The sequence below is a fragment of the Polistes dominula genome, unplaced genomic scaffold (genome assembly GCF_049000335.1).
Source record: "Polistes dominula isolate Pdom_NZ unplaced genomic scaffold, Pdom_raw_medaka contig_17, whole genome shotgun sequence".
Lineage (NCBI taxonomy): Eukaryota > Metazoa > Arthropoda > Insecta > Hymenoptera > Vespidae > Polistes > Polistes dominula.
Genome location: NW_028301049.1, coordinates 3612932 through 3635855, shown reverse-complemented (window position 1 = coordinate 3635855; position 22924 = coordinate 3612932). Strand labels below are relative to the sequence as shown.

The following is a 22924-nucleotide window of genomic DNA, read 5'->3' as shown; positions in this document are numbered from 1 at the left end:
CAACAGAGGAGAAATAATAATAATATAATAATATAATATTATATTATTATATAATATTATTAATATATATATATATATTAATTATATATTAATATTATAATATTATATTATATTATTATATATAATATTTTGTTTTACACAACAATGTGTATTGTGTCCATGTATTTCTCCACGGCGCGTGGTACGGGTATTATTTCTCCTCTGTCGCGCAGCTAACCTCGGCTTCCCTCGGCTTCTTTCGGTTTCCCGACACACCGACACGTAACATTTCGTTGTGCGAGGCTTGCTGGGCTCGAGGGAAGGGGTAAAAATGTTCGGCGGTCTGGCTTCACTGATGTCAGATATACCTTAACCAAGGTGGGCCTTCATCGATCGCTGTATTCACGTTCGCTCATTGGCTAACGAATTTAGACTCGCTGTAATCTGACCAATCAAAATTGCGTTAACGCGTAGTAGCAGCTGCTTGTGATAGGAAATGTTCTTAGGTCATTTCCGTCTTCTGAGCGGTCTGTCAGCCATTGTTCGTCAGTTTGCCGGGTTGGGAAAAGGTAGCGAAGACTTAAAAATTATTATTTCTGGAGAAATATCTAATTTGTCCTTTCCTTAACTCTATCACTACCTTCCTTAAATAATTATCTATAAATATTTGTATCAATTATTATTGAAAACTAATTTTAAAGTAATTTTTTCTTGATTTTGTAGAACTAACAAGAGTTGATATCGATTTACTAGTGGAAAGGATAATTGTACGTTGCAAATAGAGGACTAGGGGACCAGAAATGTATACCGCAGCATATACGAGCCAAACGAGGTAAATTATATAAATATTGTTTTTCTTAATAATCATAAAAATTGATAAAATCTCTACATTGATTTGTTAAATACTCAAAATGTGTTTGCGAAGATAGTAGAAGACGGGGGTTTTATTTTTTATGTATATATTCAACGTTTCTCAGTCAGCCATTTTGTTTGACGTAGTTAATGATGACGATTCTATATCTTATAGTCTATACCTAGTAGCACAAAATATTGAAAAATATTGAATACATGTGTATTAATTATTAAAAAGACATTGAATACACATAAAAATTAGTTTTTCTCCTACGAACGTGATCATAATTAAACTTCAAACGTGTTGTTTTATGAGCTTCATTTACACAAAATCATTTGCTTGAATTTTTTGAATAAAATACAAAGTACGTTTCTCAAATTCATATGTACCATATTAATCACTTTTTCTAGAACAATTAATCTCTCACGCTATTCATTTAAAATCTAAATAAAAAATAAAATAATTTTTTATATTTAATATTAAATACACATGTATTCAATATTTTTCAATATTTTGTGCTACTAGGGTACTCTTTGCTCCAAAATGAATATATCATCATTTTAGTATTTACTATAAAATAAAAAATAGTTTATTTTAATTTATAGCTTATAATATTTTCTCAAAAAATAAATTATTATCATTTTACGATAAACCACATAATTACATAATATTTAATGAAAAAATTTTAGAATTATTTTATTTAAAGAAAATATTTATTTTAATTCATCAATTTTTAATGGACCCACGTTGGTCCAGTAAGTAGTAGACTCTTACTTTTAATATAATTATTTTTTACAAACTTCGGAAATAAATTTTAAACTTATCTTTCAATTCAGTAACATATTGCTTTCTATATTTCTATCATATATAAAAAAAAAAAATTAATATCTTCATTTTTCTTTTTTCGTTTTTTTTTCTGTTGTCTCCATCTTCTTTTTCCACCATTTTCCTTTTCCACATAATTTTCTATATTTTATTTTAACAGTTTCTCATTATTTATTTGTTTTCTCTTTCGTTAAATCATTGTCCTAATTTCTTTTTATTCTACACGATTTCACTGTTTGCTTTTCAATTTTTTTTTTTATCTTAACCCTGAGAGTGCTATGGACGTCTATATGCGCTTGGTATATATGCCAATATATGTCTTTGTTAATATTAATGTAAAATAATGTAATGTTTATATTAATTAAATTAAATTCTATTAACAGAAAGAAAAAATATAATTATTAAATCTAATTTATTATTAGAATCTAATTAATAACAAATTATCTTCTTCCTACAAAATATTTTAGTTAAAAGTATTTAGCACTCAAAGGGTTATAACTCTTAATAATTATTAATTAATTTTTAATTATTACCATTCTATTTTCTTTCACTCTACGATGCAGATTTCAAACAATTTTTTGTTTAAGTATATAAATTTTCTTTTATAAATTCTAGAATAGAATTATCCAGAATATTCTACATACAATTTTTAGTTCAAAGGAAAAATAATATGGCACTGATGTTGCAGGAGAAAAAAAGTAACGCATACAGTTTAATATTCATTTTTACTATTTGTATTAATAAATATTTCATTAATAAAAACATGAGTGATTTATAAAAGTAATATATCGGTACATTTGCTCAGAAAAACAAAAATAAAGAAAAAAATAGAAATTGTTGTGCAGTATATAATGTGTTGTTTAAACAAATTAATACACTAAGAAAAATATTAAGAGAACTGGATGATTTTGTGTCATATTTGAACAGAAAGCCATAATAGAATTTTTTTGTATAAATTGTATCAGATTTTAAATGAATAACGTGAGAGATAAATACATCTAGAAAAAGTGACTAACGTGGTGCATATGAATTTGAGAAACGTCCTTTGTATTTTATTCAAAAAATTCAAGCAAATGATTTTGTGTAAATGAAGCTCATAAAACAACACGTTTGAAGTTTAATTATGAGCACGTTCGTAGGAAAATAAATAATTTGAACATAATGAAAATATATCAGTAATAAACCAAAATTTAATTTAAATATCTTTTTCAATGTATTCCATTTTATTTATATTCTGGATAGTTCAATTATTTACCAATTGAGGGCTCAGTAGTAGCTACGGTCGTAGTGTAATTATTTATTGATCGGTTTATAAAGATTTGGTCTTACATATGTATATTATATCTTTTTTCTTTAAATAATTTTTAAAAAGTCAATAATTTACTAATATTATTAATTTAAATATAAAGCATTTTATATATAATATATATATATTAGCACTATATCAAAAATCATTGCCCGAATGATCCTTCTTTGTTAGGATATTCGAAGAGGTTTGCTCTTTTGTTCAGTGTTTATGTTCTAAAAGAGCATTCTCCCGATTAGATGCCTTCATGATCACGGCTAATCATGGCGGGTAATACAGGGAAAATAATACTTTACTTATCCTTTTCAACAATATCCTGTAATGATTCATTAGCGAGAAATATATCTAATGTAGCGGTCCAATGTGTTAATTAAATCAACTAAGTCGAATGTTGTTCAAAAGTGTCTACCTTTCTCCTTGATAAAGATTCAACCTTTAATTAGTTAGACCAGTCAATCATAACATGAAGTATTAGATGACGAGAAAGTTTTTGAATACAATCGCCTAGCTTATTATTTTTCTCAAGAGTTTTATTGCATTAAGCGTAAGTTAGTTTGGTGAAAAATAAAAAAAAAATCCAAAAAAAGAAGAAAAAACCTTGATAAATAAAATGTTAATATGTAGGGAGGTGAGGGATATTAAAAAGCTAAAGAAGTTTATTTATTTTTGAATTATATCTTGCGGGACTGCACTTAAAAACAGTCCCGAACTACCAAAAATTATTGCCAGAATGATCCTTCTTTGTTAGGATATTCGAAGAGGTTTGCTCTTTTGCTCAGTGTTTATGTTCTAAAAGAGCATCCCCCCCTGATTAGCCGCCTTCATGATCACGGCTAATCATGGCGGATAATAAGGGAAAAATAATACTTTACTTATCCTTTTCAACAATATCCTGTAATGATTCATTAGCGAGAAATATATCTAATGTAGCGCTCCAATGTGGTAATTAAATCAACTAAATCGAATGTTGTTCAAAAGTGTCTACCTTTCTCCTTGACAAAGATTCAACCTTTAATTAGTTAGACCAGTCAATCATAACAAAATATTGGACGGCGGGAATATTTTCTGATAGAATATAATTCATTAAATTATGATGATGTCATGTTGAGCGTTATTTACAAAGGGTTTACAAAAAGAGAAAAGAAAAAAAAAACCACAAAAATGTCAAAATTACAGTTCGAATTTCATGTGATTCCTTCTTCAACAGACCCAAAAACACAAACATTATAATTATAACCTCAATCATGAAAGAAAATAGGGAAATATATGTCCTACTTTAAGGAATGTGAGAACGTAATTTAACATACCGAATTGAAGATAACTAGCGTGTTTATGAGCTTAAAAGAATTTGCCAAGAGACACGAGAAAAAAATAGTTATGGATTGGTTTGTCGGAAGACATAAAAAAAAGGCTTATTTGGATGAATTTGAGAAGATGAAATTTAAAAATTACTTTTTAGATACAGTAGAGGAGAATAAAGAGAACACATGAAAAGATGAACTAAAAACATTAATACAACCAATAACAATAGCCAATGGAAAAAAAAAAGATTGAGAGAAAGATTTAAAAGACATCTCTCAGAAAAGTTTATATTAGATAGATTCAACAGTAAAAATACAAATGCAGAACAATGGATGGAAATATTTGAGAAAGAGTGTAAAAGATTTGACATTACAGAAGACAACGTGAAGATTGGAATATTAAGACTGTTTTTTTAGACAAATCAGGCCAAGAATGATATTTGCCAACTAACACGGAACTTGGATAAAAAAAATTGGAAAGAATGAAAAGATTAATTTGTACAAACTTTTGACAATCAAGGTTGGAACACATGGGCATATGCTGTATCATACAGATACAGAGAGGGATCATTATTAGAGTATGACATACGAAAAGAGAAGTTTTTAATAGATGCAGATAAGGAAATGAACATGAAAAGAAAAATTGCATTAATAACAATAGGATTGCCTGAAAATATAAGAGATTGAATAGAGAAAGAGAAAGTAATAGATAGAATTAGTCTTTTTAAAGAAATACGAAAATTAAAAAGCATGCTAATACCCACATAACACGAAAGGTTTAGAAATCTTTCAGTGAAAGTTTTGTAAAATATTTCCAAAAAATCTTTTAGAAACCTTGCAGGCATCATTCTAAAATATTTGTAAAAATATTCATAAAAGATTTTACAAAAATATTTTTAAAACATTTCTAAAATATTTTACTGATAGAGTAATCTTTTGCAAGTCTCTGAACGCGGACATTTTCACCTTGTAGATAGATTTTGTAAAAACCTCTTTTTGAAAGATTTAAAACTTTAAAGAAATGTTTTAGAAAGTTTTTATGTTATGTGGGTAAAGACAAGCACAAGAACAAGGGAAAATAAACAAAATTGGATAAAGAAAAATAAAGAAAAGAAACCATGCAAGATATGCGAAAAAATGAATAAAGGCACTACATATCTCATTACGTTTTATAATAAAGGTATGTAGAAATTGCAAGATATGTCTAGAAAATAAAACAAGAGGGCAAAAGAAATATGGATTAATGTCACACTTAAGCCCAGTGACAAAACCTTTTCCAAATTATGTCAATAGATACAATAGGAGGTTTTGAAGGAAATAGATCAACAAAGAGATATTTACACTTACTAGTCGATCATTTTACAAGATATGCTTTCATAATAACATCACGAACACATAATGCAAGAGACTTCATAAAACTAGTAAAAAAAGATAATAGAAATAAACCAAATAGAAATGAATTTAACGGACCAATATTCGGGCATTAATTGAAAAGAATTTAAAGAATTCTTACAAGAGAAAGAAATAAAAGTAATATTTTCGGCCGTAAATTCGCCCTTCTCAAATGGTTTAAATGAATTTTCCCAATAAAGATCACTTGAAGGTTGACATATTGTACCTCGTTGAATTCGTTTTTTCATAAGCTATATAGCCCAAGAGCCCACGACGGCCAGACCTTCGTTATTTTATAAAAGCTGAAAGTTTTTCTGTTCCCTATACAGGTAAGAACGACCAGCGACTATAGAGTTTGGGTTGTGGTTACTTGGGCAGGTAACAGGTAGTAAAGATGTATAAAATAGTACATTAAATTCGTGAAAGTATAAAGCTTCATTTTTATATATTTTCTTCGGGATAACTTTAGAAATCTCGTCATCCATTGCCGGACACTTATGACAGTTGCTACCCCCTGCCAGACACCCCTAAACTGCATACTGGGTATCTCAATGGAGATACCGGTAAAGCAATCTACCTGGTCATTGTATTGATACATTACTATATATAATACTATTACTATATATATTACTATATATAATACATTGTATTATATAATTACTACTGGTTATACTATAAAAAAAGTATAATTATAATTTATTAAAGTTTATAAAGATGATTTATCACTTGTAGATACACTAAAGGGGTAACAACATTCTAGAATTTTCAAAAAATCAATTTTTTTGAGCCCACTCGACCAATTTTTCTCCACGAATGCTTAATAAGTTTGGCATGGAAGCGTTCGTCCCACATTCTACCTCCCCCCCCTACAACAATATCATAATTTTGATTTATCAGTTACAGGTCAAGGGGTAGTAGAGATTTCAGTAATCGAAATTCTGGTACAACAGCATATTGGAATGGTCAACAACAACAACAACAACAACAAATACAACAACAACACCAATCACAAAAGGAATTCAATCCTAAAACCCAAATTAAACAGAACCCAAATCAAAAGAAAATACCAGGAGATTTATTAAAGAAACCTAATTGGGACTTAGCAGCTTTACCAGTAATAACAAAAAATCTGTATATTCCACATGTTAATATTTTAAAACGAACATCAGAAGAGATCAATAAGTACCATACTGGAAAAGAGATTACTGTTAAAGGAAATAATACTCCTCCACCAATACAAGCTTTTGAAGAAAGTAATTTCCCAGATTATGTTATGGAAGAAATAAAGAAACAAGGATTTGCTGAACCTACTGCTATTCAAGCTCAAGGATGGCCAATTGCATTAAGTGGTCGTGATATGGTTGGAATTGCTCAAACTGGTTCAGGCAAAACTTTGGCGGTATATATAATTTATAGTCTATATATAATAGGATATATAAGTTTAAAATGTAATAAGTTTTGTAAAGAAATTTTTTATACAAATTTCAACTTATTAATCCTTTAAGGGGTAACACCACTATAGAGCCTGAAAAAAGCCTTTTTTTGGGAATTTTTGTGCGAAAACTAAATGAGGAATAGAATTTCTTTTTTGAGGGTTGGTTAATCATATATTAAACTATGAAAAAAAATATTTTGATTGATTTTAGATAGAAAATGGCATAGTCGGTATTCGTGACTGAACAAAACCCTGTTTTTTTTTTACTAAAATGGGTGGACTCATACTTGGACAACTATGAGACCTAGAATAAAAAACAAAAGAAATTCTTAATCTATGTACTATTATCTTGAGAAGTATATACGGATTTTTCCCTAAGTCAAATTTTATGAAAATGGCGCAACTTTGAATAAAAATAATCGACTTTTTGACGAAAAAATATGTAAAAAATTGTTTATAAAATTAAAAGTTTACATTCAATTAAAAATCGGATATGTACTTGTGTAGAAAATACAACTGTCAAACTATCTTCAAACTTTCAAGTCAATCGGTTAAATGATGGTTAAATGATGCTCGAGTTCTGAGTCCACCCAGTTTTAAAAATGTAATTTCGAGAAAAACGCGTTTAAAGTTTTATTATCACTATTCGAGGCGCTTCATAAAAATAAGATTTCGCCAAAATTCTATAGTGGTGTTACCCCTTAAGTTGCACGCTTAAGTTAAAAATTGTTTAATAGCTAGTTATAATAAGTTTGTTGGCCTAATAGCTTTTTTGCTTTATTTGTTATTTTATCGTTTGTTTATACTCTTAGACATATTTTATTTATGTTTCACCTTGTAGCATCGTTCAATTCTTAGTTCCGTCCACGGAGTTAAATAATAAGGAGAAAGGAACGATCACTGTGTATAAAAATATCCCCAAAATATAGAATAAATAAAGTTTTTTGTGATATCGCTATGGTCGAGGTGATCACCATACCGCCCTAGTGGCAGAAATAAGTACTAGTATTTTGTTACTTTTTTAGGGGACACAGTTTATGACAAATTCCCTATAGCGATCGTTCTCCTTATTATTGAACTTCGTGGTCCGCCTCTGACAATTTCTTACCTATCTTTTTACTGATGTTTGTTTCTTATTATTTAACTTCGTGGTCTGTCTCCGACAATTTCTCATCTATCTTTTTACTTCTGTTTATTTATTGTTGTTGTTGTTTATTGTAATTTGTTATTAATTATTATCATTGTTGAAGTGAAAACTTCTTTAGAATGAGGGTGACACCGAAAAAAAAAGCGAACAGAAATGCGGCAACGTTTCAAAAAGAGACGAACATATAGGATTGAGCCTGCGAGAAAATGAGACAGAATATAGCTATACAGTTTTTCCTATTCTCGGTCTCCGGTGAACTCATATTATCTCGATGCTTAACCCCTGTATGTATGTAGGAGCGATATAAAAGTAGAAAAATAAATAAGTAAAAAATAAATTGTACAAACGAACTGAAAGAACGAAATAAAGAAAGAAGGTATTGGTTTGTTTTGTAAGTGTGTAAGTATGTAAGCTGTGTAAATTGCAAAGCTCTGAAAATGAGAAATTTATCATACATTCGACTCATTCTCTCGAGGCTTGATTTTAACAGGTTGAATGCCTGGGGTCACCGGTGGTCGCAACTTAACTTGGTTGTGGCGCATGGGGGGGGCCACCGGTGATCAGCATGTCCAGGTTACTAAAAATGTATTCCACATCGTGGCGCCATGAATAATTCCGGTAAAATTGGCGTGGCACTCAACTTGTTAACATTTTACTGACTGGTAGCGGTTCGAGAATCCTATGTCCTTCTAGTCCGGGAGCTAGCAACGTCGGGAAAATAATAATTGGGGATAAGCTAATTTTTTGATATATCGTTCTTCTTGATCTTTTAGTTATAACCTGCACTTCTTGGCTCGCTGTAGGTCTTGCGTTTACTAGTGCGCATCCTACTTGTACAGGTAATAATCCTAGATTTTAAAAGAATGTTGAGAAGCCTAATTTTCTATTTATTGACTTTAGATAGATTTATCAAATATAAATTTTTTATTGCCATGCACTTTTCTCATTGCTAAATATCTGTCATATGCGATTTTTTTTTTTTTAATAAAAAATTAAAAGTATCTTTGTATTCGTGTAATTTTAATATTATGTTATTTAAGTATACAGAAACCTAAAATTAATTTGCCAAGTGTTTATTGGCTTGTTAAACCTAGAATAAGAACGACAAACTTATGAAAAGTATTGCAGTATGATGCTGTAGTTCTTATGTTCTTTTGATCATTAAGATAGTTTGGGAATTTATGGCCCTTTGGAATTTCTTAATCTTTACGTAAACAATACCTCATACCTGCTGCTTATCGTATTTTATGATATTCTATTTTATAGGCTTATCGCAGAATCTGTTTCACAGAAATTGAGTGTTATAAAAAATAACAAATATAAAGTTTATCGTCTACAAAAGATTTGGTACTGAACACCATCTTGTAAACTTGCCAGTTGCGCCACCGTGGCTGTCTATCTCTCTTACACTCTGAACTGTCTCTCTCTCTCTAACTGCTTTCAAGGAAGTCATCGTCAGGCCACGTGCGCCTCTTACAATTAGATGTATCATGTCATACACTGTCAGTCATCGATGACTGACGCGGCCTAAACGGAAGTGTAGTGTCCATCAGCGACGGTGCACGTGGTGTGACGTTCAACGTGTTAACCTTTTGCGGACCTGACGGTTCAAAGTGAACCTTACCGTGGTGCCGAGCTTAGTGGTGCATTGCTTGCCGCTGTAGTCATTTAAAATTGCCAGCGCACATTTCTGCTTAACAGCGCTCAACAGATTTTTGGGGGGGAATATTTTTTCATCACTAGATGAGGAATAGAGTTTCTTTTTTTAGGTTGGTATTGAAATATCTATACAGATATTTTCATTGATTTTAGATACAAAATGGCGTCGATATTCGTGGCTGAACGGAACCCTGTTTTTTGGGGCTAAAACGGGCGGATTCATATTTAATATTTAATTCAATATTTTAAAAAAAACTTCCCCAAAAAAGGCTTTTTTTTAAGACTCTAGGGTGGTGTTACCCCTTAAGAAAACTAACCATTTTAATTCCGGCGCTAGGGATTTTGTAGCTGATATTTAACACGTTGAGTCCGAATTTGCTGTCCTTTATGTTCAGCCAGCAGCGAACGATCAAGCGGTGCAATGTTGCAGAATACTGTTTTTTCCCAGAGACCGACGCCGAATTCAACGTATTAATAACTTTGATGTTTTCTTTGTATATGCATTCTTACTTATTCTCGTGTCTCTTACCTAACAAATGTAATTCTGTATCAGTAATTTGTATATAAACATTGATATTAATATTATTACGTATTGATAGTTGATACATTACCAGCCGGCGACCTAAGAGACATTTAAAGCCTGAGCGCCATCGTGAGGCAGCTACTCAAGCGACAAACTCAGAAACCCGCGTTTTCGTGGGGCCGGCGCTCAAGCGACAGTCTCAGAAACCCGCGTTTTCGCGGGGCCGGCTGTCAATGTGTTAAGAAAACTTGGTTAATTTTTGTTATTTTATTTTCAGTATATTCTTCCTGCAACTGTTCATATTAACAATCAACCTCGATTAAGTCGTGGTGAAGGTCCAATCGTCTTAGTTCTTGCTCCTACCCGAGAATTGGCACAACAAATTCAATCAGTAGCAAAAGATTTCGGCTCTTCATCCTGCATTCGAAATACGTGCATTTTCGGAGGATCTCCAAAAGGACCACAAGCAAGGGATCTCGAAAGAGGCGTTGAAATTTGTATTGCAACACCTGGAAGGCTTATTGACTTTTTGGAAAAGGGAACTACAAATTTACGAAGATGCACATACCTTGTCCTAGATGAGGCTGACAGAATGTTAGACATGGGATTTGAGCCACAAATTCGAAAGATTATCGAACAAATTAGACCAGATCGTCAAGTTCTGATGTGGTCGGCGACATGGCCCAAAGAAGTACAAGCTCTAGCAGAAGATTTTCTCACGGATTATATTCAGATTAATATTGGTTCGTTGACTTTAGCCGCAAACCATAATATTAGACAGATAATTGAAATATGTCAGGAACATGAAAAAGAATCAAAACTGTCGAATTTATTGAGAGAAATCAGTGGTGAACGTGGAAGTAAAGTCATTATTTTTGTTGAAACTAAAAAGAAAGTAGATGATATCACAAAGTCCATTAAGCGAGAAGGTTGGTCAGCTATCTCCATTCACGGTGACAAGTCACAACCTGAACGAGATTATGTATTATCTGAATTTAGAAATGGAAAAACTATGATCTTAGTTGCAACTGATGTAGCTGCACGTGGCTTGGATGTAGAAGATGTCAAGTATGTTATTAATTTTGATTATCCGAATAGTTCAGAGGATTATATTCATAGAATAGGTCGTACTGGTCGATGCCAAAGTGCAGGAACTGCTTATGCTTATTTCACTTCGAATAATGCAAGACAAGCTAAAGAATTAATATCTGTTCTGGAAGAGGCTGGTCAAGTAATAAACCCTCAATTAGCAGATATGGCTAATTCTATAAGAAATCAATTTGGAAAGGGTAGACAGCGTTGGAGTTATGGTCGCTTTAGCAAGGATAATAATTCAGGAGGAAGTCCTAGAAATAACACTAGCCCTACCATTACAAGTTGGCAAAATAATCAACAGCAAAATAGTCAACAACAGATTGTTAGAAATCCACAAAGAATCAACATGCAACAACAACAAAATGATTATCAGACCAATCGTCAAAATAATTACCAGCCAGCTGTCTACCAACAACATCAACATCATCAACAACAAAATCAGCAGTCCTTACATCAACAGCAACAACAACAGCAACAACAACAGCAGCAACAACAACAGCAGCAGCAGCAGCTACAGAATCATCAACAACAGCAACAACAACAGCAACAACGTCAGCAAAATAACAATTATCATCAAAACGGATATTCATCTAGTAGTGCTTGTCAATCATACCAAAATTGTAATCGATATCAAGTCAGACCAAATAATGGTTATCAAGGAAGTCGATATAATGCTAGACAAAATGGATATTCAAATGGCCAAAATAACCAAAATGTTTATTCAATACCACCAGCATTTATTATGCCATCAGGTGGACCTACTGAGTCTGGAATACAAAGTCTTGTCAACAACAAGTTCTTTCAAACTAACCGTCCACCACCAAATACAGGAGCTTGTGCTTATCAATCAATGGGATACGGGCAGTTCCAAGCCGTGCCGCCATATGGTTATCCTTATCCACCAACACAGGTACAGCAGTGATGCATTAAATGGAAATCAGCAGCCATTCAAGCTAAGTAAAGTAATTTCTCTATTATTCATTTCTATTTCCCAAACAATATTTATCGATTTCTGTCAAATGATGGGTTCTTCTTTTGGGGTAATATTCTTAATGTAATTTGTTTCTTTCTTACTCGCTTGAAATGATGCCGATTAACAGGATAAAAGGACATCAAGTTTTTTTTTTGTATGTCCACAAAGGTTTGTATTATTTAAAGTCTAATCCAGTATAGGATTATTTTTCAATTTAATTAGATAAGCTTTCTACAATTAAAATTTATATTATAATTTAAATAAAAAAAAAAAAAGAAAAGAAAAACAAACAAAAAAAAAATAGAAAAACAGAAAAAAACAAAAACAGAAAAAAAACGAAACAAAAAAAATTTAATACCGTTAATAAATTTGAAATTTTATTCACTGTCAAAACGTAATTCAAACAATAAATTAGTTTTTGATCCAAGGCTCATTTCAAGCGAGTATTATTCAGTACTAAATAGTTCTTTGGAGAAGATAGATGATGGTAATAATATTCGTTATATTCATAGCTTCTAATTGCAAAGGTAGATAACAACATTTGTCACAGGTCTTTATGGTAATTTAACAATAATCTTGTCTAGCGATATTACTGATAACTATATAGTTATTATATATATATATATATACATATATATTTCAAAATGCACGAAACATACAGAAAGCATAGTTGGGGATAAGGAAAGGAGGGTGGGAATAAGGAAAGGAGGGTGGGTAGGTGGGCCTATTATATATATATATACATATATATATGTATGTATATGTATATATAAATATATATATATATATATATGTATGCGTATATATATTATAATTTTGTTTATGTATATATATGTATATATGGATATATAATATGTATACATAAACAAAACTTACCTATATATGCTATTCTGAAATGCAGGAAACATATAGAAAAAGAAAAGGTGAGTGAGGTAGAAGATAATTTATAATTTATTTAATACTTTGCGTAAATGCAGGTGATGCTCTTCAAAATGTAAGGCCTTTTGCATAAAAATTAAGCCATGCACCCTTGCAATTGAAATACGATATATGTATTTGAAAAAGATGGTAAACGAGTAAAGAAACTTTACTGAAAATATGTAATTTTCCTAGATACAAAAGAATATAGAATGAAAAAGTACGATTTGAATGTTAGGAGGAAAAAAGAGAGTCATTAATAAATAAATGAATAAAAAAATAAAAAAGAAGAAGATATTAATATATCATTATAAAAATATATCGTGCTTCGATGGATTCATCATAACGTTAATTATACACAGAGGCAGCAAAGGGGGGGTATGGGTTTTTAGGTGTTAGAAGTAATTGAGCGCGTAGTCACTATGGCTGTGCACTTTGGAACAAAGTTCGATAATCTTATTTTTATATATATATATCAAAAATAATTTGTTGTTAAGCCAACGAATGATTATATGAAACATTGTTGTTTGATGTTTATGCAATTGGCCACCGAGTGGTCTTGCCTTTGCGCGTCATCGTACCGGGCACGCGTTGGTTAGCCGCAATCCATGAGATTTTCAATCGTACACATGTTTTTTAATTTGCGTGTCGAAATCTTTCGCACATCACTTTCACTTTGGGGGAAAAGAAATTAATTAATAAAAAAAAAAAAAAAAACAAACAAACAAACAAACAAAAAGAAAAAACATAAACAAAGAAGAAAATGAAATAAGCAAACGACAAAAAAGGGACACTACGACATTTTTATTACTCTAATGTAAATGTTTGATAAAATGTATGTGGTATGCCACTACCTTTAACGTAGTAGGTAAATTAAGTGTAAACAAAATATACGAACGTAAGTGTTGTAGCGTTTAAAGTTAAACTTCTAACTAAAACAAAAATCGTATTAGAAATTCGCAACAGTATATGATGGGAAAGGCAAATTTCATTTTGCAAACCTGCGAATGATATACTCGATAAAATGTTGTTTCCGCGCTCAAGGCGAAAGTATTCAGTTGAAATAAGAGATAATGGGTGTTGAGGGGGTTGACGGGAGGGTGGGAGGGAGGGGGGTTGATTAAAATATAAAAAAAAAGAAACCAAGACAAAATAAACATACATACGAACAAATAAATAAATAAACCGAAAGGGAGAGTCTCTTGCGGATGATATATTATCATGATTCATGACAGTTACTCGCGGAACTTTTTGTTTTTTCTATTCTTTTTTTTTTCGATCTCTCTCTTTCTCTATCTATCTATCTATCTATCTATCTATCTATCTATCTATCTATCTATCTATCTATCTATCTATCTCTTTCTTTCTTTCTTTCTATACATATATTCTTTTGATATATATTTATGTATATATCAAATTTATGTCAGAAGAATTAGGAAGAACTTTAGTTTTTTACATCATCATGTACATATACAAGATGTTAAAAAAATAATCATTGAATATTTGTGCAGCATATAGAACATATTATACCAAGTAAACAAAAGTCTTAGTTAACATAGGTCAAAATATCAACCATTTATGAAAAATAAACACTTTTGTATATTACTATCATAGTCGACTATGTTTATTAAAATTGTTTTACTCGGTATATAGTGTGTTCTATATACTCTATAATTATTTAATGTTTTTTTTGAACTCCTTGTATATGTAGGATACGTGAAAGGGGACTTGAACCGTTGGACTGAGTATATAGTTTTTTAAAGGTTAAAACAACTTATTATAACTGAAAGGTACAGATTCGAGTTCTAATTCGATCAGATCAACGGGGACAAATTTTTTCACGGATTCTGTGTATATGTATATATATATATTTGTGTGTGTGTGTATTTAGTAATCAACGGTTCTCGGCTCTTTATTTAATTTTAGGTTATGTTCGATCACGGGATTTAAATCGAGATAGATCAAATTAATCGAATGAGAATTAAAGTTAAGGTTAATGGTTAGGGTTAATATTTGGACGAAAAATTATTTCGAAACATCATGTCCTGTTGATTCTAAGAACGGGGAAAGGTCATCAGGGGTTTGGAAAGAAAGTGTCATTGTTCCTCAATTTCATAAAAGGGGGAGAATAGTCATGACAATATATATATATATATATATATATATATATATATATATATATATATATATATATATCTATCTTTTTATTTATTTATTCTCATTCTTATTCGATTTTTCTAAAATCCCCATTTGATTCGTTACTTGTTGATTACGCACAATATTTAAAAAAGGGAGGGAAAAAATTATCCTGTGAACCGCGGTGCTTAAAATCATTTGATTTTCAATATTATCGTGTCTCTTGTACATTAAATTGAGATGATTCTTGACGAATGCATTATTATGCCATTATTAATGCATTTTAATTAATGACACGATTATCGACATTTGTTTTTCTACGCACTGTTGGGCTAGGAATTGAAATATCTGATATATTTTGATACATTCGATGTAATTGAAAGTTCTAATCGATTTTTGAATTTTTATTTCATTTCTGTCTTCATATTCTCATTTTTCTTCTTCTTCTACTTCTACTTCTATACTTTCTCTTCTTCTTCTTCTTTTTTTCATTTTTTTTTAAATTTTATTTCTTTTTCCCCCTCCAATTCATCGATCCGATCGCTTATTGGGCGTTTTGAATCGAATATAGTTAATATACGAATAGAAAGCGAATATTGTGAGTATAAAAAAAAACTCTTAACGTTTTCGCATATTTGCGTGTGCCCTCTATCGATTCTTATTCAAATCATTCAAATCACATTTATTTATTCATATATTCATTTCATCGTAAGCGTATTATTATTATTATTATTATTTTGGACATTTTCAAAAACGATTTATATATAAAATCATAGCTGGTATAGTCTCCGTCCTATAATTATCTTTTTCAGTACTTGATTTGATTATTATTCAAATTAATCAACATTAACGCCATTTACCATTTCTTCTTTTTTCTTTCTAAAATTAACACACTATAAAGGATGACAATATTAATAATAAAAAAGTTAATTCGATATTTTGAATCATAATTAACAATTCTAACCTCCAGTGAGACACGGTTCAAATTTGTTCCACAGTTAAGTGTCCATCAAAAAATCGTGAAATCTAATCGTGATACAAATGGTGATACAAATGATGATACAAAACAAACTTTATATACAAAAATTTTTCAATTTTTATCAAATTGTATTGTATGGAAAACACCGTGTGTTTTTGGAGGGAAATGTCGCCATTTATAACCCCCACTGTTATATATATATATATATAAAAAAAAAAATTGAGGTTATCTTGGAAAAAATTCGACGAGATAAAAAAAATTCTATATGAAAATGCTCCCGATATTTATCTTTTTGTTCTTTGTTGTGTCATTTCTTTAATCAAAAAGAAAAAAAATGTTATTCAGAAAAATCGCGTTCCCATTTTCAGTTAATGGTGTCCTCTTCGCCTGTCATAGCTTTTTGTTTGATAGTGGGTGCACGCGTAAATCTGTGATATGTAAGATGTAGCGTATTAATAGATCTACTGTTCTGTCATGCATGATGATTAAAGTAGGAGACGTGTATCTCATCGGTTTTTGATGACGTGGGTAATACCATATCATATATTATCTCGGTGAACTTCCATCGCAGCCTATTATTATCAATAATATACAGAAATTGTGGATGACTAATTTTACTGCCTAAGATATTATTATTGTATTATTACGTCTCTACAAGTACATAAATATATATATATATATATTATTAATTCATTGTTAATACAGGAATAGAAAGTTATTTCAGTTTAATAATATATATTAATTATTTAATAATAAACATGTCACACATTTAAAATTTATAATGCTAATATAATAGATCTTATACGATCATTACAAATCGTTTTAAATAAATTCGTACTTGTTGAAATAAAATTACTAAAAAAAAATACAAAATAAAAAGGATGAAAATATGAACAAAATCTTAGGCAGTATAATCAGATTGACCTCTTACTGTATGAGAAAAGAAAGAAGGAAGCCGTGAAAAGAGAAAAAAAACAGTATTTTTGTGAAATCCGATATGAAGGGAAAAAATTCCATTCTATTTGATCGTTTAAAATACTTTAATCGTTTTCGATTATACGAATAATAACCAATATATAGATATAATCATTGGAATATATTCCGAAATGATGAAAACTTGATGTATCAAGGTCACGCTTTGTTTTGGACATTTATCTTATAATCGAAAACGAATATGTTTTAGATGATCTAGTTTATAATGTGGGTAACAACACTCTTTATATATTTCCGACATGTTAAAGCGAATTAAAAAATAAAAATTAAATAAAAAAACACATAAGAGTCGGGTAATGACATAATAAAAGTCATAACAATTGTGTCGTTCATCATCGTGCTTGGGGTGAATTCATAACCTATATGTAATTTTTCATGCTTTTTGTTAGGACACATTTCTTCTTTAAATCTTTTACAAAAAAAAAAAAAAAAAAGTAGTAATTTAAGGGTGTTTTTTTTTCTCTCTTCCCCGTGTATTCGTAAGAGGTTACATTTTGTTTTTGTTTTTCTTCTTTTTATATTTATGTATATGTATATATATTTTTGTTTGGTTTCTTTTTCTGTTCATTTTTTTTTCCTTACGTTCAACTTGATTCACTTCGTTGTATTCCTCGTGCCCTCTTTGTTTAAAAGAAAAGAAAGAAAAGAAAATAATAATAATAATAAATAATAATAATAAATACTACTACTACTACTAATAATAATAATAATAATGATGATAATATCTCTCTTTCTCTAATGGCTCAACACGATGGCCAATTAAAATATATTTTAAGCATTAAACGAAATAACGCGAATACCGTTAATAAAAATGGTGGTTGCATGTTGTACATATTTAATCGAAGAGGGACGGTAACAGTCTGTTATTATAATACGATACGGTAATAAAATTACAGATGCTTTTTTTTTTTTTAGTTAAGTTCAATTAAATCAATAAAAGATTATTATTATGAGTATAAGTAGACTCCCGTATATCGGCGGTTCACATATGGTTACGTATTTTATGTTTGGTTATGAGTGATTACAGAACTATGATTACAGAAAATTACTTTGAATGACAATTATTCTTGTATAACACACAATTCTTTATATATATATATATATTTTTTTTTTTTCATTTTTATAATTAACATTAGGCTAGTAACATTGGCCTAGCCATATTGAATTACTAGTTTCTTAGTTTTTCCCGCCAAATCAATCACGTGTTACACGTACCGGCGGACTGTCATAGAATGTTAATATAATAATAAATATGTATATATAAATATTTAAAAAAATATTGTTTTCTTTTTTTTGCAAACGCGATAAAAAAAAGTGCTCAAAATTAAAATTAAAAGTAATAATTATGAAAGAGAAACAATATCACTACCGACGATAATAAGAATGTTGTTGGATCTTAAATTAAAGTAAAATTTCATTTTGAAATACTAGCTAATCTTCACACATTTTCTTCTATTTTTATTTTGTATACCCGTTATATATGAGAGTCTACTATATATTTGGAAATGGTAAAGACAAAATACGTACGAAAATCGCATTCTTCCTCTCGTTATTTTAACCGAGTAGAAAAACAAAATGGAGGAATTAAAGGAAGGGAGAATAAGCGTAATGGGGTTTCTATTATTGAATTTATAATAGTATAACCGAAGTTTTATAGGAGATGTCAGAAAAATCGTTAACATATCTGTTGATCGTATAAAATCATCAACATTTCTTTGTTTATCTCTTTTTTTTCTCTCTATTTTTTTTTTTGCATTTGAGGTTAGAATAAATCAGAAAGTGAAGAATTTTTCTCTCTTTGACACATTCTCCTAGCATAGCACTTACCTTCGTATCCCAACTATTTATTAAATTTTATTATTATCTTTATTATTAATTATTAATCTATTTTATTAGACTTAATTTATCTATTATAAAAAAAAGATTAATGTATATATTTTATTAATATTGCTTAATTTGTATAAAAAATTATTTTATAATTATAATTTAATTCGCGTTTCATTTATATATTTAATATTATTATTACTAAATTTATTTAATATAATATATATAATTGAATAATTATAGAAGAGATAAATATTTATTTATTTTTAACTATAATACACAAACCAGTTATAATAATATGTGTTTTACAAATGGAGAATGTGTTAAAGATCTTTTTCTTTTTTACGCAAACCTCATTGTAATGTTAATCAAATTTTCTGAAATCTCTATGAGAATGATGAACAAATCTAATCTCTTGCAAAAGCTCTTTAGTATATCCAAAAAATTTGAGGAAAAAAAAATAAATAAAGAGAATAAACAACACGTAAAGTAGGAATGCGGTATTATAGTTTAATAAAAAAAGAAAAGTGAACAGCGTTTTACGTTTACTAAAAAGATTATTTCTAAATGGGTGGTATACTACAAGAGGAATCTATTTTTTTTTTTTTAAAGAAAAACGAAAAAAAAGGTGACACACGTTTATTAAACCGTCCAAGTTCATCTTCGCCAAGGTCACCATTATTTTGTGTATATGTGTTATTTCTTACAAATAACAGCGAGAAAAAAAAATATGAAATTTAGTACCGTTTCTTAGTTTTATGTTCTTGTCTCTTTTCTTTTTGTTTTGTTTTTTCTTTTTCTTTTTTTTTTTTACTTTTTCATTTTTTTTTCTTTCTTATATATATAAAATATTTGTTAAGATTACACATCGCACGGTAAACAACGAGAGTAAACGTTGAAACACAACACGGGCTTTCTTAGGATATTATTATTATTAAATCGTGGGTGTTCGTTCGTTCCCCCTTCTCGTTATTATCAAATTAAAATACGACGAAATATAATACGACGCTACTGATTTTAACCGAATAGAATTCTATTGCGCAGAATAATAATATATCAGTGGTTGACACACATCGGTTGCGTGATGAAGGAACGGGAATATATAAAATAGGGCCTTAAAGAAAAACAAAAGAAAAATAAAGTAGTCTGTCGGAAAGGTTCTCCTAATGTAATCATCGAAAGAGTAAACACAACAAGAATAACAACAAACAACAATAACAACAACAACAAATAAAACCTCTTGGGATGATGATTTTTGATCTCGCTGCTTCGTATGCATTTTTTGAATGTTTTCTTATTTACAAAGAGAATAATAATAATAAAAAGAAAAAAAAAGGAAAAAAAAGAAGATGAAAAAGACGATACGAAATAATAAAAAAAAAAAAAGGGAGGGACGTGTTTTTGAGAAAAAAAAAACGAAAAAAAAACAACGTCACCTTCTTTAAATCCTCTGACATTCAAGTATGGTAGCCGATGATCGACCCATGCATCTAGAAAGATTGAAGATTATTATTAGCTTTCGAAACACGAGTACCTTTGTCATATTAAATGCTGAGCGCTGTGATATCGCGTACATTAAACAATTTTAGTGTTGTAAACGTAAATACACATATTGTAATGTTAACGAATATTATCTCCTTTATATACGAAGACTGAATCTCTCGCGCCAACTTACGAATAACGAGTTTAGCAAGCACAGGTAAACACACACGTTCATATATATATTACATATAATATGTATATATATGTGTGTATCTGAATGCCTATTTGTATATTATATTAGTTTACAATAATCGTGTCCTACGTAATGATTGTTGGACGACGTGCCAGTACACTACTACTGTTATGTTAGTTTGATGAAGATAATGTTGATAATTTATATTGTACGTCGTAATTTAAACAAACGGAACTACTCAATTCTGCAATTCTCTCAATGGTTGGGTCCAATTTTTAATTAAATGTTTTTTTTTTGTTTTTTTTTTGTTTTTTTTTTTTACTATACTTTGTCATATTGTTAATTTACGTAATTATACTTTTATATTATTTCTATTTAACACTAGATATACCGCCATTTTCTATCACACTAGTCAAAATGACTGGTGTATAAGAAAAATGCATTTAGAGATTTTTTCACACAGTCTTTATTTATTCTTAAAAAATACCAAAAAATGTTTAACAATAATAATTTTAATAGATAAATGGATTTATAGACATTTTTAAATTACTTATAGAAATCAAATGTTACATGAAGTAAACATTTTGAATTAAAATGGCCCCGACTAGTCAAAATGACTGCTCTGGTATATCTAGTGTTAAAAAAAGAAAAACAAATACAATTCGTACGTATGGATTAATTAAATAAAATAAAAGAAAATAATTACACGGTGCAAATTAATAATAATAGTAATAATAATAAGAATAATAATAATAATAATAAAGATAATAATAATAATAATAATAATAAAAGTAAATTAAATATTATTATAAAATGGACGAATTTTGAACTCTTCTTCCATGCGTGTTCTTCTTCTTCTTCTTCTTCTTCTTAATTCGAAATCTATTTAATGGTTTCTAATGGGGATGTAATTGATAGTTGGCATATGAGAAGAAAGCAAATGAGCTTAATATTCAGTCCGTTCAATGTATCAAGGGGTAATTATTATGAATAAATTATAAAAATGAATCGCATATTATTATTATAATATGTGCTTTGTTATAGAATATTTTATGAAACTAAAAATGTTCATTTGACATATGTGTTTATAAAGTTCAATCTCAATCTGAGAGGATGCGGTCGAGTAGTAGTCTGTAAAAAAAAAAAAAAAGAGAGAAAGAAGGCAACATAAAAAAATGCAAATAAAAATAAAATAAACCACGATAGGAGTTTAGGAGTATTGTGGGACGAATAATTATGCCGGATATTTGCATATGCGTGTTATAATAATACAACATTAACAATACATATATAATTATTCTTTTTTTTTATATATAACATATATATATATGTATATATACATGTAACATGTGTATATATATATGTATATGTATATTTTTCCCTCGAAAATCTCGTTGAGCGAAAGTTATTTCAGACAGAATTCGCATCGATTCTCATTGTCATAAACCTTTTCATTTATTGTTGTTCGGAAAGTTCGTGCCGATTTCTGGTAGATGGCATTAAAGTTCTTTTGCTAAAAAAAAAAACCTGAGAAGTTTTGAAAGGAGGAAATTTTGAAGTTACCTTTAAAGATGGAAAAAAGATTGTAAAACAGAATGGCACTTAGATATAATTTAATAAATATATATCAACCAAAAAGAAAAACTTCAATTGCAAAACATTTCAATCTTGCATCAAAATCGGCTAGAACTTTACGGACAACCCAAGAATCATATTACATTTGTGCAACCTTGGAACAAAAAAAAAAATAATAGATTGTTTTAACAGTAAATCACCATCCATCGAGTTTATATTTTTGTTTTCTCAAAATATTAGAATTACTCGAGATTCAGGCTGAAAAGGGGATATACAATGTTGTTGCAGGTTAATGTTGAATTCTGTCGTTTAATGGAATCTTGCTCGGGAAATTAC

The 22924-nt window shown here is 29.6% G+C and overlaps 1 protein-coding gene across 1 annotated transcript; it reads left to right on the top strand.

The window, feature by feature from the left end:
• Positions 1-446: 446 nt before the first annotated feature.
• Positions 447-20616, top strand: LOC107067924 (uncharacterized). The gene is made up of 4 exons (XM_015323863.2): positions 447-548; positions 703-811; positions 6554-7055; positions 10698-20616. Exons 2-4 carry the CDS (start codon positions 780-782, stop codon positions 12435-12437), a joined length of 2274 nt encoding a protein of 757 aa, XP_015179349.2. The 5' UTR covers positions 447-548; positions 703-779; the 3' UTR covers positions 12438-20616.
• The last annotated feature ends 2308 nt before the right edge of the window (positions 20617-22924 follow it).

Bases quoted from the DNA above. Each gene is read 5' to 3' on its own strand.
- LOC107067924 (XM_015323863.2), top strand. From the start codon at position 780: ATGTATACCGCAGCATATACGAGCCAAACGAG. The intron at 812-6,553 runs GTAAATTATATA...TTGATTTATCAG, and splicing joins GCATATACGAGCCAAACGAG to TTACAGGTCAAGGGGTAGTA. The intron at 7,056-10,697 runs GTATATATAATT...TTTTATTTTCAG, and splicing joins GTTCAGGCAAAACTTTGGCG to TATATTCTTCCTGCAACTGT.